General features: G+C 41.6%; 2 protein-coding genes across 4 annotated transcripts in view; one reads left to right on the top strand and one right to left on the bottom strand.

Moving 5' to 3' along the window:
* The window catches only part of clcn5b (chloride channel, voltage-sensitive 5b), a 41,359-nt gene extending 16,493 nt beyond the window's left edge, over positions 1-24,866 (top strand). For all 3 annotated transcript variants that reach the window (XM_049569297.1, XM_049569296.1, XM_049569298.1), the window contains 15 exons: positions 225-400; positions 2,793-2,892; positions 3,596-3,783; positions 4,757-4,879; positions 5,877-6,083; positions 8,366-8,446; positions 9,629-9,863; positions 10,004-10,179; positions 10,429-10,569; positions 12,107-12,293; positions 13,988-14,130; positions 14,325-14,474; positions 14,723-14,828; positions 16,252-16,468; positions 23,621-24,866. In XM_049569297.1, the coding sequence (XP_049425254.1) occupies positions 225-400; positions 2,793-2,892; positions 3,596-3,783; positions 4,757-4,879; positions 5,877-6,083; positions 8,366-8,446; positions 9,629-9,863; positions 10,004-10,179; positions 10,429-10,569; positions 12,107-12,293; positions 13,988-14,130; positions 14,325-14,474; positions 14,723-14,828; positions 16,252-16,468; positions 23,621-23,711 (2,321 nt within the window). In that variant the 3' untranslated portion in view covers positions 23,712-24,866. The remainder of the gene's footprint in view (positions 1-224; positions 401-2,792; positions 2,893-3,595; positions 3,784-4,756; positions 4,880-5,876; positions 6,084-8,365; positions 8,447-9,628; positions 9,864-10,003; positions 10,180-10,428; positions 10,570-12,106; positions 12,294-13,987; positions 14,131-14,324; positions 14,475-14,722; positions 14,829-16,251; positions 16,469-23,620) is intronic.
* rps4x (ribosomal protein S4 X-linked) overlaps positions 1-25,279 on the bottom strand; it is a 569,691-nt gene that overhangs the window by 276,509 nt on the left and 267,903 nt on the right. The gene's annotated exons all lie outside the window — the stretch shown is intronic.

Below are 25,279 nucleotides of genomic sequence, written 5' to 3'. Positions count from 1 at the left end.
AAAGCCCAAGTAACATCCAAGTCACAATCAAAATGTATAAATAATAGAATGTGAATTGTCCAAAACACAGCACGGCATAAGACAATAGGAGAAAAATGCCTAAAATGACAAGGCAAGAAGAATGCGGTAGCAAGCAAGAGGCTGGTGTTTGTGTGTGTGTGAGGATGTTAATGTGCATCTTGAATGCCTTTCTCTCCCTCTCGCTCCCCGTCCCTCCCTCCCAGGAGTTTACGAGGAGCACGGCAGCAGCAGCAGCAGAGCAGCCGGTATGAACGGTAACGGCCCCAACAAACTTGTGGACCTGCTGGAGGACCCGCTCCCTGGACTGGGCACCTACGAAGACTTCAACACCATCGACTGGGTCAGAGAAAAGAGCAAGGACCAGGACAGACACAGAGAGGTACGAGGGGTAGCCCTATGTGTTTCAAAGGAAGGCAAAGAGTGTAAAAACCTTAACTAGATCATAGTCATTCAGTAGCAAGGAGTGTTTGCTTCACTGTCATACCTGTAATAACGTAAATAATGCTCTCTGGGTATCACAATGTAAAGCATCTTTCTCATCATGCTTTGCTTAGAGTTTATATTTATAGCTCCACAGATTCATGCATAGAAACTGGAGAATTGAGGTTATGTAGTTTGCTCCTGATAGTAGCTGCTGAAGTAGTGATGGTTTCCTACATAGTTCATTTGTTTAGACAAGAGATTCAAGTTTTAAGAGAGTACTTAACCCCCCAAACAAACCAATTTTATATCAATTACCCATCCCGTCTTACGTTGAATTTGTAAACAAGACAGTTTTTCTTGTATGCCTCTTGAGAGATAATTCTTGATGAATTAAAATCATAGGGGTCTGTGTTTAACAAAAGAAAAACTACATGAAAACATCCATTTACAAACTTTCACACAACTCATGCAGTATAATTTAAGCCTCCATTTATTCAGTTGTATGCTCAGTACTTCCCAAACAGACAGCTCTTTCCAAAGGGGATTGAATTGAACATGAAACTTATCCTATGCTCTCTTCAAAGCCAGACTCCATTGACAAAAACAGTAATTTCCCTCAGTGGAAACAAAGCTTTTATTTACTTTAATTTCACAGACAAGAATAGCATTGTAAGTCTTGTGTGTGATTTATCCTGGCTTCATATGAGCAGAGGAAATCTCCGCTCATCGCTAGGCTAATTTATACAATGTAAAATGCCATAGGCTTGTGCTAATAACGTTAGCATGTTATAATGGTTTGGAAAACGTGTTTAGTGTAAAGGCCCGAACATACTCGGGCGGAACGTACGCGGAACGGACTCCGCGGAGGTCCGCGCGGGCTCAAAGCGGACGTCCGCAAGCCCTGTGCGCGCAAAGCTCAGATTTTACGACCGCGCGGACTCCGCTCCATGCACCAGTGACTGCTTGGCATGCATTTTTTACACCGCAGGGATTTTTCATGGACATTTTTACAGGAAACTACAACGCGGAAGTGCGCTTGACTATGAAAGCCCGAATGACTGCGGACATTCCTCGCGGAGTCCGTTCCACGTACGTTCCGCCCAAGTATGTTCGGGCCTTTACTGCAGCTTACCAGTGAACTAGATATGTAACTTATTGTTAGGATAATCTGTAGCTATTGTTTATATATTTGTCTGCTGTTGCTTTTGCTTTATGTTTGCTTTTTAAATGCATTTTCTGCACTGTTTTTCTTGCTTTTAGCTTTTGTTTTTAATGATCTATTGTTCCTTTAATGTTTTATCGTATTTCTCTTGTAAAACACATTGAATTGCCTTGTGTATGAATGGTGCTATATAAATAAAATTGCCTTGCCTTGCCTTGCCTTGCCTTGCCTTACCTTAAGACAGTTGTTTTGTCAGTGAACCTTGTGAGTTGTAATGGAGCCAAATTATGTAACGTTACCTTTGTTAAATGTTGCTGTTGTCCCTGGCTTCATATGAGTAGAGGAAAAGTTCCCTAGCCACGAGGCTAATTTATACAATGTATAATGCCCATAGGCTTGTGCTAAAAACATCAGCATGTTGTATTTGTGGGGAAAATGTGTCCAGATAAAGACAAGTATTTGTCTGTGAATGCTGCGAGTTATAGTGAAGCTGATTTGTGTACTTGTGTTTGAAATTGTCTCTATTAAGATATGTTTAATGTGTGTTTAATGTGTGTTTTGAATCAACTAAACTTTACAGCACTTCACACAAACCTCTACTGCCAACTAGTGTTTTGGAGGTGTAACTCCAGGGCAACACAGACACACCACCGCACAAGTGTAAATGCTCACAATGCGTAGGGGATGTGCATAGATCACGTATAAATCCCGCTTAAGGCAGCAGTAGACCAACAACTCCTGTGTTAAGTGAGGTAAAATTGGTGTTTCTGTCAATGGAGTCTGGCTTTGAAGAGAGCATAGATACTAAGTTTCACTTTTAGTCCCATTCCCATCAGAAAGGGCTGCCTGTTGGGAAGCACTAAGCGTAAGACTGAATAAATATGAAATGGATTATACTGCACGAGTTGTGTGAGAGTTTGTGAGCGTATGTTTTGATATAGTTTCGCTGTTGTTCAACACAGTGCCCTTGACCTCAATTCATCAACATCTATCTCCATTTTTGGGTTTTTTATTTAACGAAGGTGTGCTTCACTAATTCATCGTAACACACCCCGTGTTACGATGAATTACGATGTATAATTGATATGCACTTTGTTAATATGGGGATGAAGTATTTCTTGGAAGCACCACAAAAACAATATTATTGCATTCTAATACTGATCTTATCATTTCTGTGTCCATCCAGATCACCAATAAGAGCCGACAGTCGACTGTGGCTCTGCTGCACAGCGTCAGCGATGCCTTCTCTGGGTGGTTGCTCATGCTTCTAGTGGGACTCATGTCAGGTAGAGCACTCTGTTCTCTAAAGCTGTGGTGTGGACTCACTCTGTTTTGTGCATGTGACATTAAATCAAGTTGACAGTAAAGCCCAGCGTTTAAACTGAGAAACTGGGACATTGTTTCTGGTAAAACACTCTGCTGTTGAGTCTTACTGAAGGTATTTTTTTGAATACTTTAGAGACCACAAACCAAATTCCTCTCACCTCTTGTGGGGTGGCACGTTTCAGCAGGAAATAAAACCCTGCACAGCTAGATAGTGCACAGTGAGCTGCACTGACAGTAAAGAGCAGAGTATTTAGTTATCAGTCAAGACAGTAATCTTTATGAATAGAGTTTACACACACGGCTTCTTTAACACAAAATGGCCATGCCTATACCTGCTCACACCTTTCCTTGTGTTGCTGTGCTGCTTCAGCTGAAAGTTAATCCCCATGTGGTGACAGGTAGCAGGTGGAGAGCAGCAAAATAGCTCCAACATTGCTCTGAAAATAGGCAGCAGGGTGACATATTTCTAAAGGAGATTAATATTTATCATGTCGGTGAGCCAGAAAGTTCAGTCTAGACACAGAACATAAGGCTACATGTGATATTTGATGATGGATGTTTGCTCAATACACATTAGCACACCTCAGAACTAACATATAAAATAAAACTTGCTCACCTTGAATATTATTGTCTTTGTCCTGAATTCGTCCTTCTGTCGCCCAGGCGCTGTAGCTGGCGGCATCGACATCGCAGCCCACTGGCTGACCGACATGAAGGAAGGGGTTTGTCTCATTGGCTTCTGGTTCAACCACGAGCACTGCTGCTGGAAGTCCAACCAGGCGACGTTCCAGGAGAGGGACAAGTGTCCACAGTGGCAGAGCTGGGCTGAGCTCATAACGGGGACAGCAGAGGTGAAGGGACATAATCTGTGAATCAATTCTTGTCATATTCAAGAGGGAATCCATTTTCTTTGTTATTCATTTATGAATCCAAAACAAAAGGAATTGGTAGTATTCTAGTGGTACGTACACGTAATTTAAGACTCGGCTGACAGTGAATTTTTGGATAGTATTTTAGTTACAAGATCAGAGTATCGTTTACATCCCACACCACCGACATTTTCCTGTCTCGCAGCCGCAGACACTTTCACTCCCGTTTCATCTCCTATGATATGAAACAGCCTACTTCATTCATGGTTCTTATGATGGCACTCGTAATTAACACCCCCGCCTCTTTCACATGAATGTGCTTGTGGCTGGATCAGAAAACCAAGAGTTGACTGAACTGGTTGATAACCAGATTTGTAGTACTGGTTATCCAGACGGCTAATGTTAGATAACGAAAACAAAACAAAACCAATTTAATTCAAGATTGAAAACATCCTTCTGCACTCTTAGATTCATGAAATGTACATAGAGTCTCCAAGCTGTGTCGAGCCTTTGTTTGCGTGTATGAAGTACAAAATTAATCAAAAGCTACAGGCTGTTTTATTGTGTCTCAGTATTGTCTTCAGTGCTTGAAGAGAGTTTCTTCTTATACACAACATGAGGGCCAGTTGATCTCTTCACAGGCTAGAAATATTTCATGTACAGTCATGCTCTGTCTCACTTGTACAGTCATAACAAAAGCACACAAACATTTCCCATGTGACAACGGTGCCTGTTGTGATAATGGCGCTTTGATGCCATCTACTGGTTGTAAGCTGTCATGACACAAGGTGCTAAGTGAAGATAAGATAAGATACACCTTTATTGATCCCATAATTGAGAAATTCCATAAAACACAGCTTTTATCTTTCTTTTTTTAAGATATAATTTCCAAATTAAGGGTTTCAGAAATCACTTGTCTTCTTTTTTCCATGTGTGTCTTTGTGTGTCCTTCCAGGGTGCATTTGCCTACATAGTGAACTACCTGATGTACATCTTCTGGGCTCTACTTTTCGCCTTCCTGGCTGTCACACTCGTCAGGGCCTTTGCTCCGTACGCGTGCGGCTCAGGAATACCAGAGGTAAAACTGCACTCAAAATTATAATGTATTTAAAAAGCAGCCCTGTCTTTATGTTATATTTAAGTATCGATCGATGACATTGTTTGCTTAAGTCATGCATGTTTGATCATGGACAGGATTCCAACAGGATTAGCAGGATTTCTAGCCGCATATAGTTACATGTAATTATCTCTGCACGTTTTATTCTTTCTTTGAATTTAAGTCTCGCACACAGCAGGGATAAACAGCTTGGAGATGTTTGGGTTTTACTCAGTGGAGTGTTTGGACAGTAACGTTAAACATATGAGATGAGTCCTTCTACTTGTCTGCCCCTCCTTTTGCCTACAGTCCCTTCGTTTTTCCACACAGCATCCATTCACGTCGATTTATTTCCATCCAGACTCAAACAATACAAAAGATCAATGATATTCAGCGGACACAAGACATCCTCTCTGCTGCCCTGACATCACTGTTTACTTTGTCTCTGTCTCTGTTCTTTTGCTCTTTATCTCTAAGGAAGTGAAAAGCTCAAGATTTGCTTACACTCTGGAAATACAAATGGAAAACTGAACTGAGAACAAACAGAACCACACTGATTCACCCATTTCATGTATACAGAGCAAAACACACAAACACAGCTCTTTCCTGCGTATAAACTCCAAACCTCTCTTTCACTGCAGCTCTCGGACAAAGACCATCCTTAATTTAATGGAACGTGGATTCCTTTTTCTCTTTGCTGAAAGGTCAGACAGCGGTCAGCAGGCCCACGCACATGAGATTAACTGCTTATTTGAAAGAGAAATATCCACAATTCAGACTCCATTTTCTCTCCTTCCCTTCCATCAGTGTTTACGCTCTTACTTTCTCTCGGTTGTACGCTCACACACGCGTATGTAAACCGATCCCTCTCTAATATAAACACACACACAATCACAAACATGTCCTGATTGCCTCCACACACACAAACTAATCCATGCACGTGCAAACACTCTTTTTTTCCTCTCTCCCTCTCTCTCAGATTAAAACCATCCTCAGTGGGTTCATCATCCGTGGCTACCTAGGGAAGTGGACCCTGATCATCAAGACCATCACCCTGGTTTTAGCTGTCTCCTCTGGGCTCAGCTTAGGGAAGGAGGGCCCTCTGGTACACGTGGCGTGCTGCTGCGCAAACATATTGTGCCACCTGTTCACCAAGTACCGCAAGAATGAGGCCAAGCGGCGAGAGGTAGGCTCTGAGGCAGCTGGGGCGAGGTGAATAATGAGGGATTTTATTGCTTGTTTAGGATTCAGTGTCCGAGTCTTGGATGATTCAGCAGGAAAATGGACTCCCCCCACTCTCTCTTTCTTAGTCTCTCTTGCGGTCTGTCTGTCTCCCATGTGTCTGTCTGCAGTTGAGGCTCGAAGTTCCTCGCCACGGTTTCCAGTTATGGGGCCTCTGTAAATTAAGTTAAAGGACATAGTGCTAGATCTGCTCTATATAAAAAGTGTCCCAAGATAATTTGTTTTTTTACTTTTGCACAACAGAGTACAGATGAAACAGAATATGAAAATTTTATATCATGATTATAGTGACCAAAATTATCACAGTTATCAGTATTAAGGCAGCATTGTTATATGATTAGAAATGTACTGAGACACACAATGAAATCATTTCACCAAGTTCTATATTTACTTACCGCTTATCCTGTTAGGGGTTGCGTTAGGGTCTGGAACCTATCCCAGCTGACATTGGGCAAGAGGTGGGGTAGACCCTGGACAGGTCACCAGACTGTCACAGGGCTGACACAGAGAGACAGACTTCAGATTTGATCGCAGCTGACATTAAAATTCTCTCATATGTTGGGACAGAGTGCAATAAATGTAAACATTCAGGACAGAGAAAAAAGACAAATTCTGGCTAATGCTTTATTTTACTGATCTGTGATTTCGTAATGATTTCTAAATTCCTTGAAAGTTCTGGGAAGACGAAGAAAGTTCTGTAACTGAAATGACTCCATTTAGATCCCAGTAAATGTTAATACATCATTCCGTCATTATTGGAAACTTTATTTTCCAAATTTACAGCCAGTTCACCTGCTATCCTCTTGACTAAAAGTCTCAAAGTTCCCCGGGGTTCCTGAGTCGAATCCTTTCCTCTAGGTACTCCAGCTTCCTCCCACGGTCCAAAGACATGCAGGTTAATTGGTGACTCTAAATTGTCCGTAGGCATGAATGTGAGTGTGAATGGTTGTCTGTCTCTATGTGTTAAGTTTAATATTGAAAACCAAAAATAAAATTAACAGCACTATGTACTTTTTTTGCGTTACATTAAAATAATAATAATAATAGTGTAGATTAGGATAAGGGACCACCTCAGCATCAGTGTATTTGTCTGCTGCACACCCACTCTGTAAACAAGAGGAGCATAAATGTGTTATTATTATTATTATTATTATTATTATTATTATTATTGGACTAGTATTACTGGACAGTATTTACTGAGAGATTTACTGGGCGATTTTGTTTCCATAACATGTCTTCTTTAAGAAGATGTAGGTGTTTATTTTAGTCTAGAATTTAGTTCTGGAAAAATATGCAAAAAGTGCATATTTTATGACGTAATGCCTCATCTATCTATATCTATATTCTGAAGGTTTTTACAGAGGGGTTTGTTTATATATATTTCATGGCCTGATTTATGTAACATTTAATTCCCAAAAAAAAACGGGAAAAAAAGACGACAATAGATTTTTTCTTTTTGGCTGCTGACAGAGTTTTCTGATTTATGGAGTGATAAAAAGAGAAATCCAACATTACTTTCTGTAGAAACCTTTGACTCCAAGGTCTCAACAAAATAAAAACTAGAATTTTAAACCTGGCTTTATTCAGTGCTCAGATTTGTGATCAGAAAATGTCTGCAAACTAGTCCATGGTTATTTTAGATAATGCCTCATTTGCCTCAAATTCAGAAAACTTGTAATATGAACAACAGGACCCTGAGAAGCTGCTGTGTCTGTGCATGCAGCCATCTTTGCTCCTCTGACCTTTGACTCTTAAATGTCAACAAAGTAGGAAGCTTCATAGGGATATTTATCTGTTAAAAGTTTTGTGTCTTCCCTTAGCAGGACCTGTCAGCTCTGACAGCAGGGTGGAGAATACTTGTTGTGAAATGATATCAAACCAAACAAGCTGCTGTAGTGTTCCAGTCTTTGAGCATTTTCTGAAACCCTAAAAAAAGTAGCTAAAGAGAAGGAGTTCTTGTTTTATTGTATTGTTTTTACTTCATATCACAACAGATTAGTATCAGTGCCGCGGTGCAGCGTGTCTGCATTTGGCCTTCACCGCAGAAACAATGGGAACTACTGGTTTTGATCAGCCTATTGTGACTAAGCTTTTTTCTAGTAAATCGTCTGTACCAAAGAACATCTGTTCATTCGACGATAAGGAGTGCTGCGTTTGATCGATTGCTGTGTTATTGTCTTTTGTTTAATGTGCAATACAGATGTGTGTTTTTCTTCTTGTGTGTAGGTGTTATCCGCAGCAGCAGCGGTGGGTGTGTCGGTGGCCTTCGGTGCTCCCATTGGAGGAGTCCTGTTCAGCCTGGAGGAGGTGATTACAATTATTTATTGACTGCTTTCCTGTGGATTAAGTCATCATTTGTCAAGTAATCCCTGTTAAGACTGATACTGAAAACTTAGACGACATCACAGGATAATCTGATGAACATGAGACCTGCAATGTGCCGCAAATATGTGACAAAAATGGATTTGATTATAGTGAATCGTGCAAGTATCCACATCAGAGCAGCACTGCGAGGACCAAGTTATTTTATCAGCACCAGATAACAAAACTAATCTGAATTGGTTTCCACTTTTTGTTTAATTTTTCTTGAGCACAGCGCTGGCACAATGGCTGGGGCATAATAAACTGTGCATTGATAGTTTGGGAAAATAAATGTGTCTCATTAGCTCTATAATCCAACGTCAGCAAAACACCCCGGGGAGTTTTTGGATGATGATATTGGTCCTGTTTCTGAGGACATTTTCGGCACCTCACCGAATCTGAAAGCTCAGAAAAATTTGCTGATTTATAAATGAGTGATGCACAAAAGCTTTGTTCAGTTGCAGATAAGGATTAAGCTACACTAATAATATTATTATTATTTGTAGAATTAGATTTCAGCAGTGGCTATGTAGGATTGTTTCTAACTTGTGCAATCCAAACATTTCCAATAACTCCCGAATCTAAAAGTCAACATTTATTGAAAGGCGATGGACGTAATCATTTCCCAAATTCACAACACGTTTTTATGTGACCAAACATTTTGCTGTAATCCATATTTGTTGCCGTGTTGCCTTTCAAAAAGTGTGGTTATGAAACTGTTTGCTCCCCCGCTTGCTGCACGCCAAGAGAGGCACAAACGTGTATTTACAGGGTGGTCTAACAGCACCATAAACCACATTTATATAATCACAAATCACAAACTGTAATTTGGCTTTAACACTCATTTATTCTGATGAATCGCTTCAGTCAAATTGAGTTGGATTTTTTTAGATATATTTTGACCTCAGAAAATATGACAAATAAACCTCAGCAGAAGCTTTCAGTGTTCAGCTCCACAAGATTCTCACATTTAATTTTTTCTGGACTTTTTATAATAGCAATATTAGAAAATAAAAAATAAACCAGGTTCTTCTTTACTAATGCTGAATCTCTCTGACTGTCAGTATCCCTTCTGTGAGTTCAAACCCCTCTCCTTTCCTTTCCTCCGTCTCTTTTTTTTTCCTTCAGGTGAGTTATTACTTCCCTCTGAAAACCCTGTGGCGTTCCTTCTTCGCCGCCCTGGTAGCAGCCTTCACTCTGCGCTCCATCAACCCGTTTGGAAACAGCCGTCTGGTGCTGTTCTACGTGGAGTTTCATGCCCCGTGGCACCTGGTGGAGCTGGCCCCTTTCATCCTGCTGGGAATATTCGGAGGCCTCTGGGGGGCGCTGTTCATCAGGGCCAACATTGCCTGGTGCAGGAGACGTGAGTGAAGTTATGCTGAATGTGTGTGTGTGTGTGTGTGTGTGTGTTCTAAACAGATGCACACACAGTTTTATTTATTTGAATGAAAGCTTTTTCTTTCTAACCTCAGCACGCCTGTTAATCATGTGTGTCTCTAAAAGGTAAATCCACCCGTCTGGGTCACTACCCCGTCATGGAGGTGCTGGTGGTCGCAGCTTTGACCGCTGTGGTCGCATACCCAAACAGCTACACCAGGATGAGTGGAGCCGAGCTCATTTCAGAGCTGTTTAATGACTGCTCGCTGCTCGACTCGTCTCAGCTCTGCGGCTACCAGCAGGTCAGCTATCCACTCTTTGTTTGTGTGCGTGTGTGTGAGAGGTGGATTTGTTAAAATATGTGTGTGTGGGGCAAGGAGTGGATTGTTTGTTTGGAGAAAGAGTAAGTCAAAGTAAATGCAACTGTATTCTGCCCTTTTTGGTTTCTCTGTCTGTCTGCCTTCTATTCCTTAAATATTGCTTTTTTATATCTTCCATCTTCGCTCTGTTTATCTTCATCTCCTACTGTTCCTCCCACACACACTCTCCAGCCAACCAACACATCAGAAACAGGTGTAGGCAACAGCCTAGCCGACCGGCCAGCAGGAGAAGGCCTATACACCGCTCTGTGGCAGCTCGCTCTGGCCTTAATCTTCAAGATGATGATCACTGTGATTACCTTTGGCATGAAGGTTGGTCCAGACACAAACACAGACAGAAGCAGAAGCCACAAGCACATACTTCTGAATACGTGTCGTATGTCACCTGTTAAAATGTCACCGTTCTCCTCAGAACGCTGTTATCGATTTTGGCCGATGCTTGTTTTAGTTCCTTATAGATGAACTATTCTCTGTGAACTCTGTGTAGCTTAGTGTGGGAACATGCCACAAGGACAGCTGTCTTTAATACCGTGCGTCTGGATCCAGATTCTGAACGGGTTTCATTCACTGACATTGCTCATGTAGGCCATTTAGCGGTTCACATGAAGTGTAATTGAACCTCTGGACACTCTCCTTGCGTGGTTTATATGCTGAGTCACAGCAGCATTAGTCACTGTCATGTGGCTTGCGGAAGGATCAAGTTATTGGGGGAAAAAAGGGTAATGGCTTTTGGGTTTACATGTCAATTAAGAGAGTGTTTTTGCTGCGGAGGATTTAAGCTGAGTCATGGTGCACTTTTTATGGGCTGAAATGTGCATGGATGTTGCTAACGGCATCTTTATTACCAAGATGTGACCCTCGTCAAGACTAGTTATCTTTTGTATGAGCAGCACTAAGCCCTCCTATTTATTTAAGGATTATTTTGGGGCAGTTTTGCCTTTTATAACTGCAAGTTGGAATCAAACCTGGGCCACTGCAATGAGCCTATATGGGAGCACCCAGGTGAGCTAGAGGTCACCCAAAGTACAAAAGGTCCTTACCCTGTGTAGGGATGGGAGACGAGAACAGGCTCCAAATCATCCCATCCATCGAAATTGTTCTCTTTCAAGTTTATCCATCCTTATCTATCCTTTGATCCCTGCTGGCGTGTTTTTCTGATAGTTGTGCATTGTTAACACTGACGTCAAACTCATGCGTCTACACTGTTGGAAACCTGCAATAAGAAGGAGTCATGGCAGAGAGGAAGAAACAGTCCAAAGTGTGGCTTCATTTCAGAAAGACAGATGACACTGCTGCTTGCAGCCTGGGATTAAACTCCAAGAATGCCATGTATTTGACACTCTGCACACAGAGCCACTGCTTCCCAACAGAGCAGAAGTTCAAATCCTATGCTATAATAACATCAGCTCCACACCGGCAAGCTGAGTATATTTTTCCTCGACTTAGACAACCATAAGAAAACAAATCATGTACAAATATTATCTCATTTCATCCATTTTAGATGAACATGGTTGAGTCACAGACATTTCTCCTACTGTTTGTACACTGCGTTAAGACTCAGATAATAAAACCTGCGTAGACCTACTTTTTTCATGCAAAAAAACTGATCTGGCATCGATAATAAATCGGACTTTCAATACAATTGTGAGATTCCCAAAAAGTTAGTCCTGTAAAAAACAGTAATCCAAAGCATAAACCTTGGCACCTTCAGGTTTTAAAAGAAATTAATGCCTCCTAATCTTCAGTACTTTGTGTCCTATTTTGCAGCGACCCAGTGTCACAAGAACAGATTTGCGAAGCAGCACTAGCTTATACTTCATCTCTGTTCTCCCTCCTTTTGTCCACACAGGTTCCCTCCGGTCTCTTCATCCCCAGCATGGCAGTCGGAGCCATCGCCGGCAGACTGCTGGGTGTCGGCATGGAGCAGCTGGCCTACTACAACCACGACTCCATCATCTTTAAAGGGTGGTGCTCACCAGGAGCAGACTGCATCACACCGGGGCTCTATGCTATGGTTGGAGCTGCTGCGTGTTTAGGTGAGACATGCGTAGCAGTCAGCACTGGGGTCAGTGCTTGATTAGTTTGAGATGGGTGCTGTGTCATAAATAAAATGTAATCTTAAACATGAAGATCCTGAAGCATCCAGGAACTGATAAAATGAACCACGAGGTTTATTTTATTTGAGCAGGATGCTTCCTGCAAGCCGTCCTATAGGGGTATTCTGAGCATGTACAACTGGAAACATGTCAGAGGGATTAAGATTACATGTTCAGTCTGATTTGGGAATGTCTTGGGATGCCTAGGGAGCAGCTGGATGTGGGTGGGGAGGAAGACTTCTGAGTTACCCTACTCTGTTTATGTCCACTGCAACCCAGACTCAGATAGGAGGTGTATGATGGATGGACTGAGGGAGGGGCTCTACATTGGATCTGAGTTCCTAAAGTTTTTTATCAAAGTGCAGGAAACAGATAGCTGCTGACACACTCAGGAAACATTTTGTATAAAACAGATTGGTACTAAATTCTCACCATGAGGAGAAGGTTTCAGCTTCTCACAGTGTTGAGGGTCACATTCCTCCGTCTAGTAGATCTGAGACAAAGTTTCTTTATCCCAGATCAAAGTTTCTTTCTTAGCACATTCTGTACTTTATAGTAGCCCTTGGAAAGTAGCATTAAATGCAAGTAGCAAAGAACGACTTCCAGCAATGAGTCGAACTCATCTGACTTCAAAGTCAATGATCTTACTGTATTCTCCTTAGTACACTGCAATTTGTCTCTTTTTGTCATGTCCTTAGATGTGTTCTCAGAATTTACCCAGAAGCCATGTATGTCCTCAAATTCAAAATGAATATAAATAGACAAATAAATAAATTACTCTTGCCCTTAAAGGATCTTTTGAAGTGGGGTTGTATGAGGTATTCGTCCATAGTTGGTGGTTTACCTGCAATAGAAGGCAGTTGTCACGCCCTAAGGCTGGAGTATGGACATGGAAGCTAAGCAAATTATTGCTGTGGATGGGGACAGAACCATATTGCATTTTAGCCACCCAAAAAAATCAATATCAGTTTAAATGTTCACTATATTTAGAATATTTTTACAGCGGTTAAAGAAACAGCGGTTAACTCTGTTTGAGGACATGGCACAGTATCTTCTTATTCATCCTCATTCTCATGCAAAAAACATGTGATTGTGTTTTGTCTTAACGACACAACAATCATCATCAGGGAACAATTTTGCATATAATCATCTCCATTTTCCCATTTTTTAAATACCGAACAACCGACAAAAGAGAGCTTGTTTTTCTTTTATCCTTCAGAAATTGATATACAGCAGTCACGATGAAACTCTGTCACATCAAGTTGACTTCAGCTAGTTCAGAGGAAGGAGGCACAGAGGAGGGGGCGGTGGCACCAAGTTAAAAGTGTTGCCTTGATTTTTAGCCGCAACTCCAGCAAGATGGTCGTAATTGAAGTCAGAGCGGAGCAACTGACAGAAACTTTGACATATTCATGATGAGGGAAAATAAAGAGCTCAAACTTTGAGATAAAAAAAAAACAATCAAAATCAAAATGTCAAACTCTAATAGTTTTTTCTAACTTGTAATTTCTTCTGATTACTCAGTTCAGAGGAGTCCGACAGTGATTCACTCAACAGATATGACTTTGAGGAATCTGCAGATGCCTTGCTGGAGATCATTTTAATGCATTCTACCCCCTCCTGTCTCCCTCCAGGTGGAGTTACTCGTATGACAGTGTCGCTGGTAGTCATCATGTTCGAGCTGACTGGCGGTCTGGAGTACATCGTCCCCCTCATGGCTGCGACCATGACCAGCAAATGGGTGGCAGATGCTTTCGGCAGAGAGGGGATCTACGAGGTGAGGTGTCCATGTGTGTTTGATGTGGAATTGGAAAATGGGCTGTGAAACTGCGTGTTTACTCTAAATACAACCATCCCTTCTGTTTTCTTTCCAGCTTAAAACACTCACACACATACAAAGACACCGTAATGTGTGTTAGATTTAAGAGTTCACAGTTTTAAGTTCAATATTTTATCATCGATGTTCTGCAGGCTCACATCAGGCTGAACGGATACCCGTTCCTGGAGCCAAAAGAGGAGTTTGAGCACAGCAGCCTGGCCGTAGATGTGATGAGGCCACGGAGGTCGGACCCTGCGCTGGCAGTGCTCACACAGGAGGGCATGACTGTAGAGGAGGTGGAGGTATGGACACATGCGCACACTAGATCATAACACATTGGAATGCACGGTAATATGGAAAGCACATGTGTGAAGATGAGAAACCTAAGCTGTATCATCTGCATTCACAGCAATAAGTGAGAAGTGTTTCAAACTGTCAGAACAAAAATAAAATAAAAAATCGAAAGATTTCGGTCTCTTTGGAAGCATTTGAGGATTTGTAGATGCCGTTACATATTACATGTAACATCACATGTTTTATTTGTCCCCAGGCCTTGGTGGAAAGCACTCACTACAGCGGCTTCCCTGTGGTCGTCTCACAGGAGTCCCAGAGGCTGGTTGGATTTGTGCTCAGGAGAGACCTGCTCATATCAATAGGTCAGAACTGTGTGTGTGTGTGTGTACAGCGAAGTAAATCGTCTGTCCATCACAAAAGGAATGAACATCAGCTGAAGGCTTAAAACATGTCACGTTACACTGTATAATCTTAAAATGACAATTAGACGGAGCATGTTTTGTAGTTTGCAAAATGCGAAACACAACACATCGCACTGCACCGTCTTTTTTGTTGTAGCCTGCCCCGATTCATCAGAGCGCAATAATCTCACTCCCAAGGTCAGGGTAAGCATAAAGATATGGATAAAAAGTAGATAACATTAAGTGGAATATTATTCACAGATAGCTGGAAAGCTAATTTTCTCCACATACGCAAAGAACAGCCCCCACGTCTTTTCAAATTTCCTGAAAAAGCCTTTCAACGTATATCGTATTTTTTCAAGCTGTAGATCACTGAGAATCTCTTTCATCCACAAAGTGTTGGGGAGGTGATGTTGGTGTTTCCCATCCCATAAATATTAGACACCTAGCCAGTAATGTTACAAAAGCTACCAGATCTTCTACGAGCCGAGACAAAGGTGAGTGAGAGAAACCGAACAGAGCTGTAACGGTACAAGGCTTGATAAGTGTCCTAGTTACCTCTGACAAAGTATTGAAAATCACAGACACAATAAAACATATGAACATGTGCTGCATGTGATTTTAAAGGCCTTACTTTGGTCCAATGAGTGCGATGACTTGTCCTCAGCTTCACGGCTATATTGCTGTGAGGTAAACTCAGAGATCTGTATATTAATACCTGCATTTAAAAAAGGACAAGCGGAGGGCACTTGGCACCTGGACACAGGGAAATGGAGTCTGTGTCTTGTGGGTGTATGAGACCCTTAGAAAGAGGACGAGTCATGGGGAGTATCGCCAGCTGGTCCAGGAGCTTCCCCTTGGTGAAATCGGTTCAGGGCTTATTTTAGGATGAGTCTGGGACGGTTTGACCATCTTCTGTCAATCATCAGGCACAGTTATGATTGGTAAATGTTAGAAAGTAGTTAAGGCTACAATATGTACAGATATATCTTAGTAGTTTGCCTAGGGTGACAATGAAAGTGAGCTAATGTTAGTTTAACACAAACTGTGTACACTTCCACTTGCTGTCATTGCCATTGCCGGAAGGCTTACTGCTCTAAGTTGAAGTTTTATCCACTTCAGGTGTTCAGGGCGCTCCTGCAGAAGTGCATAGAGTGGAAAAATGTGAGAGGCTCAGCCACACAAAAGCAACATCATTTTCATTGGGGGGGGGGGGAGCCTCCCCAAGCCGTTAAAACGCACTCTGTCTGATCGAGGTTTCCTGCTAAAACCTGCTACAGATCTTCAATTTTGAAAATATTGTTTACATTGTGACATCCTTGTTTTGTTTTTGTTTATATTTAATTCAGTTTATATCATAAATGTTATCCACCGTTTCTTTCAGACAACGCCCGAAAGCGGCAAGATGGCATCGTCAGTGCTTCCCAGGTGGTCTTCACTGAGCATGCTCCAGCTCAGGCTGCTGAAGCTCCACCACCCCTCCGCCTCAGAGGCATCATGGACCTGAGCCCCTTCACGGTCACCGACCACACACCTATGGACATCACTGTGGATATTTTCAGGAAGCTGGGGCTCCGTCAGTGTCTGGTTACACACAACGGGTGAGAACAAACACACATGTATACATACACGTTTTTCGCCCCTATGATTTATTTTTGTCCGTGGAGAAAATCCTCTTTGCCGTCGTGTTACAAGAAAAGAAAGGAAGAGGGAACTAATAGATGGGAGGAAAGATGGACGAATACATAAACTGACCACTCTCCCACGCCTGTAGACATTAAAGTGAGAAACCGTCAGGAAATTGTGCTCGTGAAGCAGTGACAGATGGATGTGCAGGAGAGCCTTGGGTCGTTTTGCTGTCAGCTCATGAATTAGAGGAGAAGCGAGGAGGCACAGGAGTTAGGGAGGAAGACACACGGTTAATGCACGGGAGGGGAACATTCTTCAGGTGTATTTACCCAAATCTCTTCTCTACCATGAACTTTACCGAGTGCGGTTGTAGGGCCCCTTTCTGGCATCTGTAACATCTGTTGATTAGTAGAAAACATCCATGTTGACGCCATGAAGACGGTACAGATAGAGCAGCAAAGCTTGCACATTTGACATCTTATATTTTTGCATTTCATGTAGCTCGTAAAGTTTTACTGTCAGAGTGAAGCCTGCTGCTTGGAAGTGATGATTTATGGAGTGTTAGGGAACCTGAGCGGAGGACAAGTGTATGTTCTTCTTCTTCTGCTGTGAGCATCTATTAAAGCAGGAAAAAGTTAAGGAAATGGTAAAACAGGGAGGAGAGGTGTTTTTATGAGGATGTCGCTGTCACACTTCTGTAGTGACTCTTTTTTTAAAGGATGCTTCGGTGGCTCATGGGTGCACACACCAATTTGTGCAATTTTTACAAAGGTATATGGAGTACCACATCACAAATAAGGGGCATGAGTAAAAAACTGTACGCCTACTCTTTACTCGAGTATATTCTTGAGCCAGTAATCTACTTTTTACTTTGCGACATTTCCCATTTATACCTTCGTTACTTTAAGTCTCCTCTAAATGTTGGTATTGAGTGTAGGGAAGGAGAGAACACAAGGGAGCACCTTTACTGCAGAGCAAGTTGAAAAAGAAGCATTCTCTCGTCTCTTGACTATGATGCGATGATGACGGCGCAGAGAGGAGACAACTCCCAGCAACAATTCATCAGCAGCATCTGGCTACACTTTTATTCCAAAACCTAAAAATGAGTGCCTCCTGGAAAACACTCAGAAACACTTTGTCTTACCTCCGTACGCATATTGAAATAGGGCTGCGACTGTATGAGATTTTCACTGTACGATAACTGTCTCAGAAAAGTGCCCCTTAGAAAATAAGTAAGGGTGTGTCCATATAATGTCCTTTTTAAACAAACATAACTTGGCCCTCTAAAAGAGCACCAAAAAAGTGGACCAACAGAAAAGGCACTCAGTTCTCTTTCTGTTCACACTATATATAATATATATACATGTATATATATTGACATAGTTTTGTTTTTACTTTGACATGACACTGCAATGTGGTTATGAAGCCCCTCACTTTCAGATGAACTTAAAATGGGAGGAAAACCTTAGTGTTTCTGTGCTGTAGACTGAATCTGTTTGATGTATTCTGCATTCCACATCTGGAGACAGTATCCTCTATGGACCAAACTACTCCTCGTCCTGCGTCCTTGCAAGCGTTACAGGCCGACATGGTTTTGTCCCGTCTTTTTAGGCGTCCTAGTGCAACAGCATGTGATCTAGAGAGCTAAATACAATGGCAAAGAGCAAAGCGAACCTGGAGCGCTTTGTGTTTACAAGGTACAGGTTAAGTGAATCGCACTGCAGGCTTCAAGTGGACTGAACAGGTGGTCTCAGTTCTCTTGGTGTGTTCACATATGCACAAAAAAAAGCTGAGTCACCGCTCTGACTCCACTTAGAGGGCTGAGATGTGTGAAAACACCCTAAAATAAAGGGGAGATTCTCCATCCAGTTGCATCTTTTCCAGTATCATAGATAAGCAAATGTTCATGGCATGATGACCGTCAACTTCTATATCACGTTATACCTTGAAAGTGGTATAGTGCTGCAGCCCTACATTGAAGTAAGTTACACATACCATAGGTGGAGATTTAGGTAGTTAGCTAGTGTTAGCTATGTTAATTGTTCATATGTAACATTAGTTTTTGGGGTTATGTTAATGACATTAACTTATCTTGTAGCTAGTGGTCTGCAGGGCTTAATATTTTATTACTGCCATGATTGTTTTTTTTCCATTTTATTCTAATAAAATGGAAAGTAACATGTACTTTTAGTAATTTGTAAAACAGGTACTTGTAATTCGTAACTTGGACTTTTACTTTAGTCATTTTTTATGGAAGTAATTGTACTTTTACTTGAGTGTCGGGAAGCAGCTGGCATACACAAGACCAATTTCAAGACCGTTTCACCAATCACAGCGAGGTGAAACGCCAAATGAAAGTGAATGTAGCGTCGGCTTTTACTTTCACTTTTGCTTGCAAGTGTGTTTCCGAACAGCAGCCGACCATCCTGCATGCTGTGCCTTTAAGACTTAAGCTGCTGTGGTAAGTCATTCGAAGACTGGATTTAACCTCTCAAACTTAGTCACCAAAACCTTCTCTCTCTTCCTTTGTTTGAAATGGTCTCCATCCACAAACTTCCAGCTCCACCAGTGCCAACATCTCACACACACACCTGTTATCTGTCAGACTAATAAAACCGTCTTTGTGTTGACAGTGTTAGTCTAAAGAATCATATTCCGACAGAGCAGAGCAGAAGATACTCCCAGTGAGGATAAACTTAATTAGTATTATACTCATTTTCTCCACTTCATTACACACACACACACACACACACACACATACACACACTCTCAGACCTCGGTTGTTTAGATGGGGATCTGACATGTTCAAACACACAGCTCTCAGGGATTTGGGAGTGGAATTATGTATATTTTCACGAGTGTACAGAAATTGTGTATTTCACAAACACTGTCAAACACAGGTTTATAGTAGCCTGCACACACATGTAACAATATATCTCGTGGTTTCTTCTTTGTCGCTTTGTGTTCCCGACACACGCGGTACTCATTTTCCTGCAGGAGTGAAAACCCTCAGCTGGGGAAGTTAGTTGTTTGAGTTAGTCTTGTTCTGACCAGCTTTTAGAATAAACAGCCTTGGAGAATTGGGACATCGTGGAGGAATATGTAGATGAGCCGTTGCAGAAAATGGATAACGATCTGTAAACTGATCTTAATATGTTAAATCAGTGGCGTACCCTTTAACATTTCATCTGCTGCCAGTTGGAGCAGATGTGTAGTCTCCCAGTGCTGCTTCTAAGCGTTCGCAGCCTGGAGGGGAAGTCGGATCGTTTTGATCAAGCGTAATTTTAACCAACTCAACGAAACTGTTGTCAACAAAAGTCTAACCAGTACCTTTGAGTTGAGTTTAGTTCTCCGTGTTTACTTCTCGGGCATTTAGCCACTGCTTTCCCCCAGAACATCTCATTACAATGAGTAATTTAAGGTTTACACACTGCTTGGCCCATGGGCACTGTCGACATCGCACACAGCTGTTAAAAGGCTGTTGACAGGCACAACGTCTTCTTCAGGACTCGCACATGTTTTCTTCAGAAGGGCTGCTCGTCGGCCAGCAACAGAAAGCCAGAGTTACCAGAGTGGATCCACGTGTGACAGGAAAATGGGGAAATTTTTGAGGAATCGCACATTTTTTTTTTATGGCGGTAGAGGGTAAATGGGAACAAGAGGAGGCACATAAAAGGGGTCAGCGAAGGAAGGGTTTGGGCGTCACGCCAGAAGGAAGAAGGAACATGGCTGAAGAGAGTTGTCTCTTCAGCTCGGTCAGGCAGGGTTCGTGTTTTCACGTGAGGTTTCAGAGCGAGCTTATCACTCATTGTCTGGGAATGAAGATAGTCTGACACACTCAGAGAAAAGACCTTGGGGGCTGTGTGAGGAGTGCATCGCGTGATCTCTGTGGCCGTCCTGTGAGATGGATACTGTTAATTTCATTGCTCTGACTGGCAACTGTCGTGTTTTCCCAGAATATCTGTAGTTAGTATCTTTAGTTGAAGGTTGCCTATTGGCAGGGGTCATGCCAAGCGTCAGAGCAGCTCCAGCCTGGGTTTGTTTCTTGTCTTTTGTCAGCTTTGATTTAGTTTGCAATTTATTTCGGACAACAAGCTTGTTTTACGAGCTTTACTTGGAAATGTAACACCTCATTATAACAGAGACTATAAAAAACATCCAGTCAGTCTCGAGTGTGGTTATTTTTTGTCTCGTGTTTTCGCCCTGTATATTTGTTATTCCATTAAAGCAGGTCAAATTCACATTTTCAAGCTTATTGTACGAATAAATCAAATTGTTTTTGTGAGCAATATCTGATTCCAACGGGACTCACTCTGAGAGAGCTGGCCACTTTGTTGAAATATTTAAAAGCTGCTTGTTTTACTGTTTTGTTTTTTTAATGGAGAAGGCCGGTGATATTCTATATTTTTGTTATTGCCAACATATCCACAGTCTGTCTCTCAGTACTTTCTGCGGCTCTCAGCACCAACCCCCGTGGTTCCTTTTGAGGATGTAAGTCTTTATAAACAGGTCAAGGATATATGTTTCCCTGTGGCTTAGGAGGTGGAGCAGGTCAACCACTAATCACAGAGTTCACGGTTACATCCTCAGCTCCTCCTGTCTACACATTAAAGTGTCATTGAGTGAGAATGAGAGGAATCTGTTAAGCGGTATAAAAAAGCAGCCTAAATAAATGTGTTCTATAAAGTGGTAGAAGTTTCGTTTTAAGCAAATGTTTCTCAAACAGGAGTGATTTGTGTATTTGATAAGGGTGTAAGATAATATAGACTTGAGTATAGTCAGCATTTTTTGCCGTCTCCAGCTGTGTTTTGGAGCCAGAAGTGATCGTATTTAGACAAAAGGGAGAAGCAAAGGACGAGTGAGGCTTTGATTTGACTCATAGACTGTGGCAATGCCTCGAAGAGAGCCTGTCACTCAGGCGGCCCCACCATTAAATATGCATAGCTTTAAGTTTTAATAAATTTTTACATGAATGAGTTGTAAAAAAAATTTGCTGTCCAGTACAATCGGCTGCGAACCCAGACCCTGGGGGAGTCTGAGTAAAAGTCAGAAGCTGCCCGTGTGACAAGAGCTTTTTCTGGCTAGACTCTCAGATGTCTTGTTCGTAGACGTGGTGAATTTACAGCTCACAGCAACTTCATACGATACAGTCTGTGGCTTTTGTTTGATATCTGGTGTCAGCAAAGAATATTGTTGCAAAAATCCGACTTGTCGTTTGCGTAGGTAGCGTGCAGTTAGCTCAGAGGGCTGACTTGGCTTTTTTACTATTTTATGTGAACGTCACTGCCACCCTAAGTGCTCAACCAAACCCTTTGCAAACTCTATATGGTAAAAGAAAAGGAACAAATAGTCAAATAATTCATATTGAACAGCCAAATTCATCTCAGCTGACATAATTCTGATTCGGTTACAGCCCTAATATTCTAACCTGCTGATGGCGAGTAATAGAGCTGCAACGATAAATTGATTATAATTCAACTATTAAACTAAACGCCAACTAATTCCATAATGGATTAACCGATTGGAGTAATTTTTAAATCATTTTTCAAGCAAAAAAATTCTGCAAACAATTTCTGGTTTCTTTACTCATCTATGACAATAAACTGAGTACCTTTGAGCTGTGGACAAAACAAGACATTTGAGGACATTCTCTTTGGCTTTGGAAACACTGTCACTGCTTTCTGACAGTTTTAAGACTGAATAACTGATTAATTAGTCAAGAAAATAATCAACAAATGAATTGACAATGAAAATAATTTTAAATTGCAGCCCTGGTAGTAACTAAAGCAGCAGGCCGGTGTTTGTTGAATTGACTCAAAATAAAGTAGTAGTCATGTTCATGCTAATAAAAGGACATCTCACCCTTTAAATTCTTCTTTTAAAGCTTTAAACTTAAAGCAAAACACTGTCACAATTGCTAAATTACAGCCAGTGAAGCCACAAGTGACAGTTACAGGGTATTGAAAATTATAAAATCATAAAGTCACAATCTGACTTCTATATTGATATTTACAAAACAAAATCTATCTAAAGATTGCTTACATTACACACTCTAAAAAAGAGTCCTTGTTCAACTTGAAAAAATTAAGGCAACAATTTGTATGCATCTTTTTAAGTAGCTCCAACTCTGGCCATGCAGAGTGAATTCAGTTTAGTGCAACCAACATGATTTGACCTCGAAAAACTTAAGTTGAATTAACTTAATATTCATCCTAAAGTTGTGTTGATATTTAGTGGTCAAACTATTTTATTTAAGATGCTCTAACTTATTTATTTTAATTCCATCTCAATTAAAACTGAACTTGACCAACTTCTTTAAATAAATTGTCAACTAACTAAAACACATTAACGTAACATGTCATTTTTTAATGCTGAAAAACGACTTTATTTTGAGCGTTACTTACTGACACCAACGATATTTTTTTAGAGAGTACTGATCACACAAGACCAAGACAGGCTGTAGCAATAAAACCCCTGAATGTGTTGTTTATTGCTATGAACTTGAAGAACGTTTCGCATCATCCTTCAAAAGTAACGTAGTCTGTCTTTAACGCAGCACTGCTGAGCTGCTCCTTGAGCTCACATCTTGTGTGTCGAAATCTGAGCGCTTTCTTCTGTCGCCACATTTATTTTCTGAATATCTCGTTATTCATCATGCCTCTTAATTCTGTCTGCGTCAGACCATGTTGAACCACAAGCTGCCAGCCCGGCCGTTGTTTTGGAGGAGAGTGAAATCTAGATTTGACTTTATTTGAACGTAACCTGTTTGTGTAGGTGTCCTGAGTGTGAACCTGAACGTGTTTAAAACTGATGTGTCAGTTGTAATTGGCTTTAATGAGATCAGAGCCTCGTTGTTTCCTCTCCTTCGCTCTGTTTACTTTGTGTTTGCGTGTTACACTGATCTCCCGCTGCGTGCCAGTTTCCCTCTGGGACGGTAATAAAACTGAGCTATGCCACGATGTCAAGACTGGAGGCCAGACCGCCCCTCGATATGTGTGTGTCTCTGCTTTCTGTCGATTCTTTGACTTTCCGTGACGAGGCAAACAAAGTATGATATGAAGTAATCAGCTTTTCCATGACTTTTGTTCTCCTTTCTCTCTCCGTTTCTCTGTGTTTGTCTTCAGGAGGCTGCTGGGAATAATCACTAAAAAAGACATACTGAAACACATGGCACACATCGCCAACAGAGACCCCGACTCCATCCTCTTCAACTGAGCTCCGCCGTCCTTCCTCCTCGCCATCTCTCCTCTGTAGACCAGCGGGAGAAGAAGAAGACACCAGCTTGCACACTCGAATGAAACGCACCTTGTACCTCTTCAACATTAAAAAAGAAAAAGGCTGTTCAGCGAAGGCCAAGTAAGTCGAGCTCCATTTGCACAGGCGACTACAGAACAATGGATCTTTTTTTTTTCCTGTAAGATGGAGGCGTTTTTGGCTTTTCGAAAGAGTGCACCACTGGAAAAAACTCAGAAACAATGACTCATCCTCACTGACACTGCTGGCCCCAATTTCATGTTCAACCCAGAAGGATGTAGTACAGATACACATGAGAAATAAGTCAATGGAATAGTTCACATCTGCTCCTTTTTGGCTTTTTCCTTTCTCTCCTGCTCTTTCTCTCTTTACAAAAAAAAAAAGAAAAAACAGAAGTGAGAAATCTGTAGCTCCAAGGAGCAGAAATGCCATCTTGTTTCTCAGCTGCACCCACGAGAAAGACTTTTAAAAGGAGGTGGGAACAGATAATCCTCTGTCATAGATACTGACAAGAGGAGCAGAGGAGAAATAAAGACATCAGGAGGGATAAAGAGAGGTTTGGGGAGCTCCGTACCTGCCCTCCGGCAGTCACAGCGAGCCCAGACAGAGCACTCTGAGCTGGGCTGATGGATGGCCAGCCACTTCCCCTCTCCCTCCTCCTCCTCCTCCTCCTCTTCTCTCCTGTGAGCTTTCCTGTAGCCTCGGGGGTGAAGCATACAGGAGTGTGAGAAGAGGATCTAACACACACACTTACACTCCATAAAGACTTCTTGACAGCCTGGGAACTCTCCAGAAATGTCGTCTTTTTTTTTTTTTTTTTTTGTCATATAGACTCTTGTGATTTGTAATACGGCGTGAGACACCAGCCTGGGAACTATGCAGTGTTGTCTTGCCATAGAGACTCTTCAATTATCAACGTGGCTGTTATAATTCTCATTTAAAAAAGAAAATCAGACATGCATAATGACAATGCTGCAAAAACCATGTCATGCCTTATGGAAGGGTGGAGGTGTTTCTGGGCTGCTGTGGAAGGGCTAAAGAATACAAAGAGAGAGAATCATGACACATGAATTAATTTATGTAAAATTGTTTGTCCCACTAAATTATTTCACTGACTTAAACGTGTCTGTGTTCATTTGTAAGATATCAAACCTCAACCTGGAATTTTTTCCAGTTTGGAAAACAGTTTATAAAATACTCAGTCGATTCTAAAAAATCACACTGAATATTTTATCCTCATGTTTATTTTTATCGGTATTAGATGACTAATAGGGATGGGAATCGAGATTGTGTTATTGACACCAAAGCCATTATTAATTGACATTGGGTGAGCGGTGGGGTGCACCCTGGACAGGTCACTAGACTATCACAGGGCTGACACATAGAGACAGACAACCATTCACACTCACATTCACACCTAGGGACAATTTAGAGTCACCAGTTGACCTGCATGTCTTTGGACTGTGGGAGGAAGCTGGAGTACCCAGAGAAAACCCACGCTGACACAGGGAGGATAAGCAAACTCCACA

Source organism: Epinephelus fuscoguttatus, linkage group LG23, assembly GCF_011397635.1.
Source record: "Epinephelus fuscoguttatus linkage group LG23, E.fuscoguttatus.final_Chr_v1".
Classification (NCBI taxonomy): domain Eukaryota; kingdom Metazoa; phylum Chordata; class Actinopteri; order Perciformes; family Serranidae; genus Epinephelus; species Epinephelus fuscoguttatus.
This window is presented reverse-complemented; position numbering and strand designations above follow the sequence as displayed.